This window comes from Fukomys damarensis, unplaced genomic scaffold (assembly GCF_012274545.1).
Source record: "Fukomys damarensis isolate Sample0158 unplaced genomic scaffold, DMR_v1.0_HiC HiC_scaffold_3, whole genome shotgun sequence".
NCBI lineage: Eukaryota > Metazoa > Chordata > Mammalia > Rodentia > Bathyergidae > Fukomys > Fukomys damarensis.
The window spans coordinates 22,835,554-22,848,579 of NW_022900915.1; the positions used below are offsets into that span (position 1 = coordinate 22,835,554).

A 13,026-nucleotide genomic window follows, 5' to 3' on the forward strand; every position below is an offset into this window, starting at 1 on the left:
AAAAATGCACCTTATTTGAAGAGGATAATTAAAATCCTGCCATTTTTATGTAAAAGATATAATTAATTTGCTTTTTGAGGGGGAGGATAGGAAATCTCAGGAGACTAATGGAGAAAATAAATTGGAGAAATGGAATCACTTAGAGGAAATCATTGCATCTTAAATGTTTTGTCTTATTACAGTGTTAAGCATTGTACTATCCAGAATAATAAAATTTGGAAAAAAATTGTTAAAATATTAGAAAAGAAGAAATGGGCTCTGACTAAGTTCTAAATGAACTCGTTACTCATATTTTATCTTTAAAAAATGAGACAATCTGCACAGAAGTGGCATTATCATTATAAATATCTGAAATTGAACACTGTTACAGTAATCCTATCAAAGTGTAAATACTTTTTATAATATATTCAACAGTTTTTAACATATTAGACTAGTTGATTTATAATACTTGTATTTTATTATGCTTCATTAAAATCTGTTTTGTTTGTTGCCATTTGTATATTTCCCATAGATTTCTATTCTCATTTTAAAACTACACAATTGTAGATTATCATCTTGTAAATATAATATGATGATACTGTCTTGTAAATAAACTATAATTTTTGAGAATTAATGTACTGTTTAACTTTTTTATCTTTCATTTATTTCATTAGCTAAGAAATCTTTCCAGCTTAGACCTACGTCACATCACTGAATTGGACAATGAAACTGTGATGGAAATTGTCAAAAGGTGCAAAAATCTTAGCTCTCTCAATCTCTGTCTGAACTGGATCATAAATGACAGGTAATTGTTGTAACATCTTAAGAATACTTTTCTAAAAATGTAGCAAATATGAACTGCATTTATAATAAGGCATGTTGATGTTTAAGTAAAATGGAATGCTGCTTTGCTTTTTCAAATTAATATGCTTCAATCATGAATATCACCTAAATATATACTTTTATTTTCATTGCTGAGGATTGAACCCAGGGTCTTGGATATGCTAGGCAAGTAGACTGCCACTGAGCTACATCCCTAGCTCTAGATGTATAGTTTTAATACATCCACTGCTTATGACTGTAACCAGGTTTTATGTGTGTTGATGTGAATGTGTGCCTAATTCATTATAACAGTAGTAGTCTGTTAAATTTTTCTGTTACCCACTCAGGATATAGTATTTGTCTTCGTATTATTTTTGCAACTTTTGTTACTGATCTTACTCTTCACTTGTCAAGGAAAATGATTATGAAAAACTATCTCAAACATTATTTTTTTTTTTTTTTTTTTTTTTTTTTTTTTTTTTTTTTTTTTTTTTTTGGTACTTGGTATCGAACTATCGTACTGGGGTCCTTGCACTTGCAAGGAGGTGCTGGAACCACTGAGCTAAATTACCGGCCCTAGACCTTTTCTTAATGATGACATTTTTTTCTCTGTGCAAGTATACTTTGCTTTGGAAATGAAAGTGATGTGATTAGTAGTTTGATATATAGTGCTAAAATGTCTAAAGTCCAAAACTTGTCTTATAAATAATGTTAGACCCTTTTTTATATATTGCATGAAGGAAGGAAAATTCTTCAAAGTAGGCCTTTAAAATAAAACTTTGGCATGGTACCACTGGCACTACTGGTCAGTTTAGGTCAGTTTGTAAACATAGGCATGAGTTAGGATTCTTGCCCACTAAATTTATAGGAACTTTTTTTAAGATAGGCCACCAAAAATCTTTACACTTTCAAAATAGTAAGTACTATTCTAGCTAAAATTAGAACCTTTATAGATTGAGATATTTTTAAGTAGGAGTTTACATTTTACAACAGATAATACTTTAAATGTAAAGCTCCCTCCCTCCTCCTACTTTTAATTTCTTTTTTAGACTTTGAAAATAAAATCATATGGATTTCATTTTCCTCAATTTTGAGAAATTTAAATGATTTTTTGATTGCCCTGAATTATTATTTAAATTAAAATAGCTTTGACTTGATTCCTTCTTAATAAAAATTTTCTAGATTTTACTTTGTTATTTAAAAATTTTAACACAGTATATAAAATTTGTTCACATACATACATTTTAAATTTATATGTAAAATTATGAATATGGATTATCCATATGATGTTTCAATATGTTTACATTACATAATGTTTAAATCAATTTGAATATGCTCGTCTCTTCAAATATTTATCTATTTGTTAATGGTGGAAACATTCATGATCCTTTCATTTAGATTTACCAGTATTTATAATTACTCTTACTGTGCAGTAACACACCAGAACTTCTTATATCTATCTGTGACTTAGTATCCATTGATAACTACTCCTATTGTTTTATAAATACTCTTAGCTTTCATGATATCAATTTTTTCAGATTCCATATATGAAGAAGGTCATCTAGGACCCTTCTGTGTTTGTCTTACTGTACTTAACATAATGATATCTAGTTGCATACAAATTACAGGATTTTATGTTTTTTTCATGGATGAATAGTAATCTGTTAAGTTCATATACTGCATTTTGTTTATCTATTCATCACTTGATAAAAATTTAGGTTGATACCATTTTCTTGGGTGTTACGAATATGCTGCTGTGAATGTGAAAGTTCAGGTGTGTCTCTGACCATTTCATTGCCTTTGCATATATACATAGTGTAAGACAGTTGGGTAAAATGGATGTCCTATTTTTAATTTTTTCAGAACCTCTATACTGTTTTCTCTCATGACTGTATTAACTGACATTCCTACCAATAGTTTATAGGGGTTCCCTTCTCTCCTCATCTCACCAGCAGTTGTTATCTGTTGTTGTTTGATATTGCTATTCTTCCTGGTGTGAAGTGATATGTCATTGTGGTTTTGCTTTCTTGCATGATTAGTGATGTTGAGCATTTTTAATATACCTGTTGGTCATTTACTCCTTTGAGTCTATTTAGGGTTATTAACCATTTTTTAATTGGATTATTTTATTTGTTCTTGTTGATATTGAGTTAAGCCCTTTTATAATCTGAATATTTATCCTTTTTTGTGTAGTTTGCAAGTATTTTCTCCCTTTCTTTTGGTTCTTTTCACTATGATGATTTGTTTTGTGTAATCTCAGTTTTGTAATTTAGCTTTTGTTTCTTGTACTTCTGGAGTCTTGTCCAAAAAAATCTTTGCCCATTGCAATGTCATGAAATACTTCCCTTATGATTTCTTCTAGTGGTTTTCATAGATTCAGGCCTCATGTTTAAATGTTTAATTCCTAACTTTTTTTCTTGACACGTTTACTAATATTTCAAAGTTTTGTATTTTCTTCAAAATTCACTGATGTACAATGGGTATGTGATTATCACTTATGATTGGTTTTCATTATTTTTTAGTAATACCAAAGTTCGCCAAAATCTAATGAAAATTGATTTCAATTTAAAAATTCATTTTTTATATAGAAGTGATTAACATTATTCTGTATAGACAATTATATGACAATTTGTAGTCATCGTTAGGAAGCTTTTAATAACAAAAAATAAAATAAGAACATAAACATTGTGGTTTTAGTTGAACATTAGCTAAATACTGAGATAATTTTATTAGTTTTGCATTTAGTTTAAAGGGATGACCTTTTCTGCAATAAAATGATTATGTTCCATGAGAATTGTCTGTATATCTGACCTATATATCTACATATTGTGACCTGTGGAAGAGTCAGTAACTGAAGAATATGTTAATTGGGAAATAAAAATTAGTCCATGTATGATTATGTATATGGATTACTCCTAAGTAAACTTTTGCATAGGCTTGTATCATTTTAACAGATATTAGGGACTTCTAGTATTCCAGCTCTTTAAATGTTTATTTGGCCATAATGGGTAACATACAAATGAAAACATGGGCAGCATTTGCATTGCCTTCCTTCCCTTTGTTAGGTGCCATGTACTCAAACTTTTCATTATTTCAATCATTTTTTCTCTCCTACTTAACGGTAATGGTTATTTGGTGTTTGATCTTAAATACATGTACTGAAGAGATTTATTTGCAAGGATGAAAGTATATTTTTATGTGTTTAATGGAAAAGTTTGGATTAATTGAGAAAACATGCATTTTAATGAGGTTGAGTAGTAGAGTTTTAAAGATCAGACTCTTTTAGGTTTTAATTACCTACTTGCACTTATTCTGTGTACTGTAATAGAAGTTTCAAACATTAAAATCCACTTTGCAGTATCATCTAAATTACTCATCTCATTGTTCTTGCCATACTATATTACTAAGCTAAGTAATATTTGTAATTATATTGGTATAAATCTAGGACTTCCCATCAGACTTAATTATAATTTCAGCACTTAGCTGAGATAGGTTAGTAACCTTTAATATAGAGGGCACTGCAATGCACTAATGCATTTAGCCTATCAATTAGCTTCTGTTTTACATTTGTTCATTATTATTATCCTTCAGTAAATCAGGAAGCATTTATTAACCTCCTACTAAACACTTGGTACTGTGCTTCAGACTGTGAGCACTGAGAGCCTGTTGCTTTCAAAGGTCACTCTTCTTAGGTGACATATGACTTAATGATAATAATGAGTCTTGTAAGGATAGATGGGAGGAAAAAACCTTTATTACCCAGGTAATTGATAGGCACTTTACACATGTTCTCATTTGTGCCTTTCAATATCTTTTGTTCAAGGGAAGGTCATACTATTTCTATTAAATTTAGACCATTTGTTTGACTTTTCTTTGGCTTTTCAGTGGATGTACTTTTTGTCATTGTGCAATAAAAATTGGGTAAGGACAAACAAGAAAAAGTGAAGGGCTCATGAGTCCATTTTCCATTTGATAGCTGGAGTTCACACACAGTTGACATTTATATGTAAAATTCTTAGTTTTTTTGTATTTCCTGAACTCATTTTTTTTAAATAGAAACTGTGGATAATATTTTATATATAATACTTATTACAAGGATCTATATTTTATGTTGGTGGTTTTAAAAAAGGGCTCCTCACAAAGTTAGTCTCAGTTCTTATATAAGATTTATCCTAGGTTTTGAAAGTTATTGTCTGTGAATATTATTTTTGAAGCTCAAAATTTAAAAATAGGTGATGATTGATTAACTTTTCTGTTATGCTAATGGTGTTACCATTTAGTCTTCCTGGAATTGATCTGTGTGACTAAGACATGCTGTTCTTTATCTTTTTTTTCTAAAAGTACTTTTTGTATTGAAAGAGTTGAACATCATGATATTTCCTTGTATTCAGATGGATGCTCTAGTAGTCATTTGACATTTACCATTACTTTTGAATACAAATAAAATCTAAGTGTTTCATGAAAAGAGAACGCTGTTTCTATCAGTGATTTAAATTAAACATCTGGTTATTATGTCTCTTCTACTCTCTCTGACTCTGTTTATTGAAAAATTTATTTGTACTTGCTATAAATTTTTTGTTATTTTATATTCAGCTTTGTCTTCAGCATTTTTGTGTGTTTGACACAGAGTATAAAAGTAGCATGTTTTGGGCCGGGGATTTAGCTCAGTGGCACTGCAGCTTGCCTTGCAAGCAAAAGGTCCAGAATTTGATCCATGGTACAAACAAAAAGTAACATGTTTCAGATATAAAAGCTGATATGTAAAAAACTGAATGTTTTTGAGCATCATCGTAGCAATATGTTTAAAATGGCTCCTTTATCCTTTTTTTTTAACCAGTAAGACTCGAACGAAATTGGATTTTAAGTTATCATACAAAAGATCCTTCTGAGCACAGACTTTTGGCGGGCTTGGGGGTACCAGTGATCAAACTCAGGACCTTGTGCTTGCAAGACAGGTGGCAGCACCACTGAGCTAAATCCCCAGCCCTAAAAGTTCCTTTTGAGTTCTAAAGCCACTATCAAACAATCTTCCCATTTTCAATTTTTAACATTGTTTCTGGAAAAAAATAACTCCTATGATCTGTATCCTTATTATTACATAATCCTTTTATTGATACTTGACCTTGTTTGCTCATGAACCAAGAGAAATTTCAGGGTAATAATAGAAGAGAAATTAAAGATTATCTAGCATGGATTATGTAACATCACAAAGCATAGCAAAAGCCATGGTTCTTCATTGCTATAACAAACTATCAGGGCTCCAAAATACAATGAAAAGAGGTTTATTTAGCACACAGTATGGGAAACTGAAAGTTTTAGGATGGAGTGGCCCACAAGTTCCTTGTGTTGGATGGCATCACAGTAGCAGGTGAGCCTGCAGAAGAGATCACATGGCAAAACAGAAAGCCAGAAAGAAATTCTGGGGTCATACTTCCTCTTTTACAACTCGTTTTCATAAGAACCAACCAAGCCTTCATCAGAACTCTCATAATCTCTCAGAGCAGCAACTACTGTGTCCTAATTACTTCCCAGTAGGTCTCATTTGTTAAAGGTTCCACCAAGTCAACACTGCAACACTGAGTACCAACCTCCTAGCACGTGAACCTTTGGATAACATACACGAACCATAACCAAACCATAGCAGTAGTTCATAAAATAAATTATTTCTCTATAGTTTGCTCTGTGAGTCCTATATTTACTATATCAAGGGAGCCACTGGATCAGTGTATAATCTAACATATAGGGAATTTGAAATTGAGACTGTTGTGGCTAGTTTCTTTCATGTATTTTGTAAGGGTGATAGTATATTACTATTTTACTTTATATGTGCTGAAGTTTAGAATAGTAACTATAGATATTTTACCATTAAATAAAAGTTTAAGTAAGACTTTTTGAACATGCAAACTGGTAGACCACGTCTAAGTCCAGACTACAAAGTTATATTGTTAGCATGTATAGTACTGGTAAAATACTGAATTAGATGGCAACAATTTAAAAATTGGGATAGTCCATGTAAAAATTCTGATTTTAGGTCTTCTATTGAAATAAGTTTTAGATCTAGTAATAATCAGTTTCCCTCCCCCCACCCCCTCTCTGTGATGCTAGGGATTGAACCCAGTGACTTCATACTGAACTACAACTCTAGTCCTGGGTTTTTTTTTTTTTTTTTTACTTTTTGAGACAGAGTCTTGCTAAGCTGCCAAATAGCACAGGCTGGGCTCGAGTTTAACATTCTTCTGCCTTAGCCTCCCAGAGTGCTGTAATTACATGTGTGGACAACCATATCCACCTTACATTTTCTTGTATCAACAATCTTTTCAGGGTATGAATGGACTGTTCTCTTGGACCACTCTCCAGTTCTCTACCCTTTCCACCTGGCATGATTGTTTTTTAATCTTACCTGTCTCCTGCTTGGTCTGTAAGCTGAATTCTCTAGCATTAAAATTGACTTTAGACAGTTTTCGAAATTTCCTATTTTTAATCAAATATTTCTTTTAAAATTGAGTGTGATAGGATATATTAATAAGTAACAGGGTTAATTGATCCACCCAAATTAGTTATTATTATTTCAGACATTTCAAGCCACAGATTGAAGTTATAGAGGCAAATGCAATGCAATAAATAAGTTAAAACCTGAATTTTCTTTGACAGATTTCCAAAATGGAAAGATCATTCTTAGTGTTTAAACAAGGTGTTTGTAAGAGTTTCTTGAATTATAAGAGGTTGAACTACTTTACTTAACTACTTCCAATTTCAAATCTATGATTTAAATGTATGCATTTATTTTGATGCTGGGGATCAAACCCAGAGTCTAAATCTTGCTAACCACATGCTCTACCACTGAGCTGCAGCCCCATCTTCCAAAGTTGTTTATTTTAAAATGAATTCATTGGCAATGCTTACTTAGCATTTAATTTATGTTTTGTTTTAGTATTAAGAAAACTCTTAATACTATTTTTCTTTTCCTATATGAAAAAATGTTTTTATTCCTTTAGGTTTATGAGTAGGTTAAAGTTGTAGCTTGACACATTATTCCACCAATCCTTTCAATGAGACTGACAGCACCCCGCTCACGTAAAACTCAATGAGGCTTTATATAAAGATTTTTCTAAATCCCTTGATCTTCTCTGGATGTTTATTCTGTTTCTTCTTTCAAATTTCCGTTGATTCAATAAAAAATGGTGATATTTAGAAATAAAGTTCAGAGAGGATTTGAGCAGGTGTTGGTCATATAAAATATTTGCTGAGTGCCCATTGTGTTTTATTTCCAAGAATTGTTTTGTGAACATATGCTATATATTGTATTTATAAGTGTTGAAGGACTTGGTGGATAATCTACCCTCTTCCAGTGAATGTCATGTCACTGTGGACTTGGAATTTTATTTCATTTCAATCCCCTAATATTGCTTAATTCTCCTAGAGACTGAGTATTAAAGATTGCCCAAGGGGAGCAAACTCATCTATTAAATCCATTGGGCATAGTTGAGTTTGAGTTTAAGAATATTTTGCTTTCTGTTAAAGTTAAGTGGTTTGAAGGAGAGGAATACTTTTCATCTTGGAGTATTGAGTATGAAGTTTAAGTAGTTTGCTTTTATAAAAGCCTGAAAACTTGGAAATAAAGAGGGAAGAAATTATACTGCTATTAAGAGGCATGTTAATATGTGCCTGTAGTCATAGCTACTTGGGAGGCTGAGGCAAGAAAATTGCTTGAGCTCAGAATTCTGTGGTAACATAAAGACCTTGTCTCAAGGTAAAAATAAAAACAACCATTAAAATGCTGACTTGAAGCAGCTTGGTGGTGTTTATAGCAACCTTGTTCTTTCTCAATACAACGTGGTACAGTCTTTCTGTATACTTTTTGTGCCAAATAAAGTGGCGAAACTGGTTAGGCAGAGCTTTAGTAAAAGTGAATTTTAACTAATTTCTGTAATCCACAGAATCCTGTTATGTACATTATATCATGCTTATTTGTATTTTGTAAAAAATAAAATATATTTTACTAAGTTCTGGGAGGATTTTAGTATCAGACAGGCATCTTTCTGAGCAAGTTTGATGTGTATTTTTTTTACATTCAGATATTTTTATATTCAAATATTCACAGTTGTTTGTAAGACCATCCTATAAAAACAGTATGATATTGGAATGACTATAATCAAGGCTCCCAAACCATCTAAGAAGGAAATATCTTCTGTCTGTCTGCCCATCAGCTTTTCTCTTTAAAAGTGGGTTTGTAGTGCTAGTGAGGTCAGAGTGCATATACCCATGCCTTTCTTTTATTCTGGAGCAAGGATATTAACAGTAGTTAATCATAACCACTTACTATATTCTATAACAGACACTGTGTTGTTTACACAGTTACACTGTGTTGTTTCATTTAATCGCTACAATTCCCCAAGAGAGGAATTATTGACCTCATTTTCAAAGTAAGGAATTAAGGCCAAGAGATGTTGGACAGCTCACAAGTACTGCCAGGTATGGATCCCATGTACATTCAAAGTTCAAGTTCTAATCATTAGAATTATCTCCTACTTTATTCTGTCATAGTTGTAGAGGAACCGTCTATTCTGGTTTTTCCAGGACAGTCCTATTCCGTACTGGACATTCTGTCAAGTTTGACATTTGTGCAGTTGTTGCTCTCTTTTTAGTTCTAAAATGAGTCTCATTTGAGTGACAATGATACATCTTGTGACTTCAGATAGAAAACTATGTTTGATCATTCTGAACATCTCTAGAATGTTACTTTGTCTTTTCCCAAGGGGTATATCTAAAAGGTGATGTTTTGAGTATTTTACTATATTTGCAGAGTTGTAAATTGTTTTGAACAGCTTATTTTGTAGTAAAAAGTAATTTCCCCACACAGTACCATTTGTAGATAGCCTTCATTTCTTATATACTTCCTTGAGATAAATAGAAAGTCTCATCCATTTTTGTGTTTCCTACCACATCTGAATCAGAATCTGACTCATACTTGATCTCAAGAAGAATTTCACGTGTGCACTTTGACAGGTAGTGATTATGTAATGACACATTGTTTTCAAAAATATTTTATTTTTGATGATTATTCCCTGAAAGTTACAGCAAATATTTAGCTGTTGCAGATTAAAAGAGAATACTGCATGTATACTTTGAATAAATTGTCTTTCAGAGAAATTTCTTTGATGGTTTTAATGTCTTGGGTAAGAAAAGATTGCTGCAACTAATCTGTACACTTTTCCTAGTATATGTGATTTTTTGATTAACAAGGATATTTTTCTATAAAAGTGAAGTTTCTCTGCTGAAATAATTTGTACATTTGTCTTCACATGAATTTATTAGCAAGCTCAAATATAAAGGTACTTTTTCAGTTGTTTTGCAGGAAGAAATGTTGGATATTAGTTATACTATTGGTTCTTTCAGTGCTTTTATTTTCTAATATAATTTTTAAGGTTGTACTAGTTGGCAGGTTAACAGAATATTTGCCCTAGTGAAATCACTTAAAAGAAGCAATCTGTATGAGCTACTATTTCTTAATCTGCTTTGATTTTTTAACTCCAATTCTGTAGAAGGGAAGGAAACAGAATTTGATGTGGATGAATTTGGTTTATTGATTCTCCATGTTCATATTATTTGGCCTAATAAAATACTGTGAATTTTTACTATAGTCCTAACATGGAATGATCATTTTAGTTTCTACATTGTCTTTGCTACTTAAGCAGTAATTCATAAATGAACACTTCTACATGTAGAATAATTAACAGAGCCTCTCTTTAATAGTATTATAGTATTCATGGGTGTGTTCCTGGTTTTGTATTTTCCAGACAATATATGGATGAAGAAACATGTAGTAGGCATTTGAAGGATTTTTTTATATTTAAATTTTTGGGGGGCATTGTTGGGGATTGAATTCAGGGCCTTTTGTTATATTAAGCAGACACTGCACTCTACTGCTGAGATATACTCCCAACCAAATTTGCAGGGTTAAAAAAGTTTTCATGTTATAAAATTAGAATTGGTGATTAAATTATGGGAAAGAATAGGATATATTTTACATAATGATGACTGCAGTATTGTAAGCCTGTGATTTGTGAGGCTTTGTAATCTCCAATCTGTTTTTAAATTGCCAACAATGAAGAAAATATTCATTATTGATGAACATGATAGTTTATTGACTGGCTGAATTTTACCATCTCTTCCATCCTAACTGCTCCCAGGAGTTGTCTTATTTTTAATTTCCCAAGCTAGAAATGATAATTAAAATAACTCATTGTTGTCAAAATTTTCAAATGTATGATAAATGAAGCTCAGTAAATACTGAAAATATGAGAAAGGTGATTAAATCTGACAATTTTCTTGCAAAAGACTTGAGATGATAAATATCTCCTGTGAATAGTCATTAATTTAGTGCAAGGGATTTTACTTCACCCTAAAATATTTTATGAACAGTGGCATAAAGAAATATTTCAAAAGATAGGTATACACCTATTTAACCAGAGAAGAAATTGCTAGAACTTGATTGGTTTTAATTAAAAATGGCAGACCTGACACACATGTACCTGGGCTATTTTCTGTTTGACAGTCCCTTCAGAAATTAAGAATAGGGGATGTTTTCTGAAGATCTGAAGAATGACAGAGTACTTTCAGCTTGAACCCTGTGTCTAATGAAAGGAATGGTTTTATGCATATCATTCTCTAACTGATAAAATTTTTAATTTAAGGTAATATAAAATTATTCCTCACTGAAGGATGAGAAAAGCAGGCTTGTTATATTAACAGTAGTTTCACTGCTAGTAATAATGTCTCTTAAATATGAATTCCTTTATGTTTACAGAGAAGTTGGAATAATAATAATAGAGGTTGTAATGAAGTGCTGTATCGTGTTACTGTCTAACTGAATTCATGGCACATTGTTCCATTGGTGGCAGATATAATTTTATGACTGAGTGATGTTTGAACAAAGTTAATACTAAATAAAGGAAGGATTTAGTGTCATTGTCTGGGTTCAGATAGAGCTTGCTGTATGTAGTACTTGCTATTTATCTGAAAGCCATAGTCCCACGTTTTCAACAATGAATAGAATTTCAATGTTCGGTTATTGGATTTTGACCTTTTATTAGGAACTTCAGAATACTTTAAAATAAAGAATTAGAATCTCTACTTGCCTTTCTTCTATAATAATACCTTTTATTAGTCGAAAAGAGAGAGAGAGAAGACAGTTATAGCTTTTATTCTGCTGCTTGGTGAGAAAAGTATAGCTGTATATGAAAAGATGTTGGAAGTTTTTCCTAGCTCTTCTTGTGATTCTTTTAAGTGATGCTCTTTAAATGTATGTTTAGTATTTGGTTAATTACTACCATGAACCTACACATACTGATTAAGGCCAGGTTCACATTAGAACAATTATCTGGTTAATTGCTCTGGTGCAAAAATATGCTAAAAAATCATCAGAACATCAAGTTGTGAAAGCACTGGCAGGAGTTTCAAAACCACCAAGCATACCTACTGCAAATCACATCAGCAAAGCAATTAATTTAGGCTAATTGCTTTTCTGTTTGTTCAGGATGCACTTTGGAACTGTATTTTAAAATCCTGGCAATTAAGATTAGTAAGCAATATAATTAAAAATTTTAGAATAGTCACTATTTCTCAAAAGTGATAACCATTCTATATAAGCTTACATAGTATATCACCCATGTCAGACTTTGAAATAATTAAACAACATAAGGTTAGTTTAGACACTTAAAAGATTTCCTTTTAAAATGAGTAATAGATTACCTATTTCTGAACAGTAGCTTAAGGTTAACTTTAACTTCCTAATTATGACTTTAAATTATCTAATTTCACTAATTCATGCCATACTGTTTTGGCCGATGCAATACAAAATAGCTAGGCACAGAAGGTTTCATTGGCTATTGATATTTCCTCTAGGTGAACATTATTTTTCTTTTCAAACATAATCAGAAGTTTAAAATGACTCAAAAAACCAGATTAGGCACAGTTCACACTACTGAGGTTTTCCTTATTATTATAGTTAACACAACTTGGCTTAAAATTGAAAACTACTTGAGTTTCCAACTGTTTCTCTATGAAACAATTCTGTAACAGATTCTCAGCTGAAAATAATGAAATTCTAGGAATTGGTTCCTCATCGGAAATGGTATAAATGGCATTCGTAAGGGAATTAACCATTTCCCAAACTGCTTCTCTTCTCACCATATTGTCAAATGGCAAGTAACTCTTTCCTCTTGC

The 13,026-nt window shown here is 31.7% G+C and overlaps 1 protein-coding gene across 1 annotated transcript in view; it reads left to right on the plus strand.

Annotated features, from left to right (window-relative positions):
• The window catches only part of Fbxl17 (F-box and leucine rich repeat protein 17), a gene marked incomplete at its 5' end in the record, with an annotated part of 484,676 nt that overhangs the window by 154,844 nt on the left and 316,806 nt on the right, over positions 1-13,026 (plus strand). The window contains one exon of the mRNA XM_010608693.3: positions 654-784. Coding sequence (XP_010606995.1) covers positions 654-784 — 131 coding nt within the window. The remainder of the gene's footprint in view (positions 1-653; positions 785-13,026) is intronic.